At 43.3% G+C, this 496-nt stretch overlaps 1 protein-coding gene across 1 annotated transcript in view; it reads left to right on the forward strand.

Moving 5' to 3' along the window:
• The window catches only part of LOC119582357 (cilia- and flagella-associated protein 57-like), a 16,334-nt gene that overhangs the window by 2,784 nt on the left and 13,054 nt on the right, over positions 1 to 496 (forward strand). The window contains exon 4 of the mRNA XM_037930572.1: positions 133 to 318. Within this exon, the coding sequence (XP_037786500.1) occupies positions 133 to 318 (186 nt within the window). The remainder of the gene's footprint in view (positions 1 to 132; positions 319 to 496) is intronic.

Consider the following 496-nt stretch of genomic DNA (forward strand, 5'->3'; position numbering starts at 1 on the left):
ATTAACATATCCCACCACCTCTATTTTCTACAAGACCCTCCTCTTTATCATCTGATTCTTTCCCCTTCCTCCTCCTTTTCACTCTTTTTCCTTCTCTTCCGTATCCCCACTCATCCACTCCCACCCCAAAAGAGAATGCGACAAAAAGACATCGGGAGAAGGCGTGGCAGCTCTCGGGGGGCGTGGCCTAGGACCCCGCCACCGCCGCGTCACCGCCCTCAAAGTGTTCGTGGGGGGGTTTCTGTGTGCTTGCGGCCCCGATAAGGTGTTCGTCTTTCAGAAGAGTGATGACGTCAATGAGCACTATTTCCAGGTGGCGTAAGGGTGTTTTTTTTTTTTTGGTCTGTTTAGATTTTTGGTTATTAGTTGTTTTACTATTATTATTATTATTTTACTGTGTTTAGTATGTTCTATTTATACCTAGAATCAAATGTGAGATTCACTTTCTGTGACTTGTCAAAAAGCAATTTTCTGTCTATAAATGTATATTCGTAGA

Source organism: Penaeus monodon, chromosome 15 (assembly GCF_015228065.2).
Source record: "Penaeus monodon isolate SGIC_2016 chromosome 15, NSTDA_Pmon_1, whole genome shotgun sequence".
In the NCBI taxonomy this organism is placed as follows: domain Eukaryota; kingdom Metazoa; phylum Arthropoda; class Malacostraca; order Decapoda; family Penaeidae; genus Penaeus; species Penaeus monodon.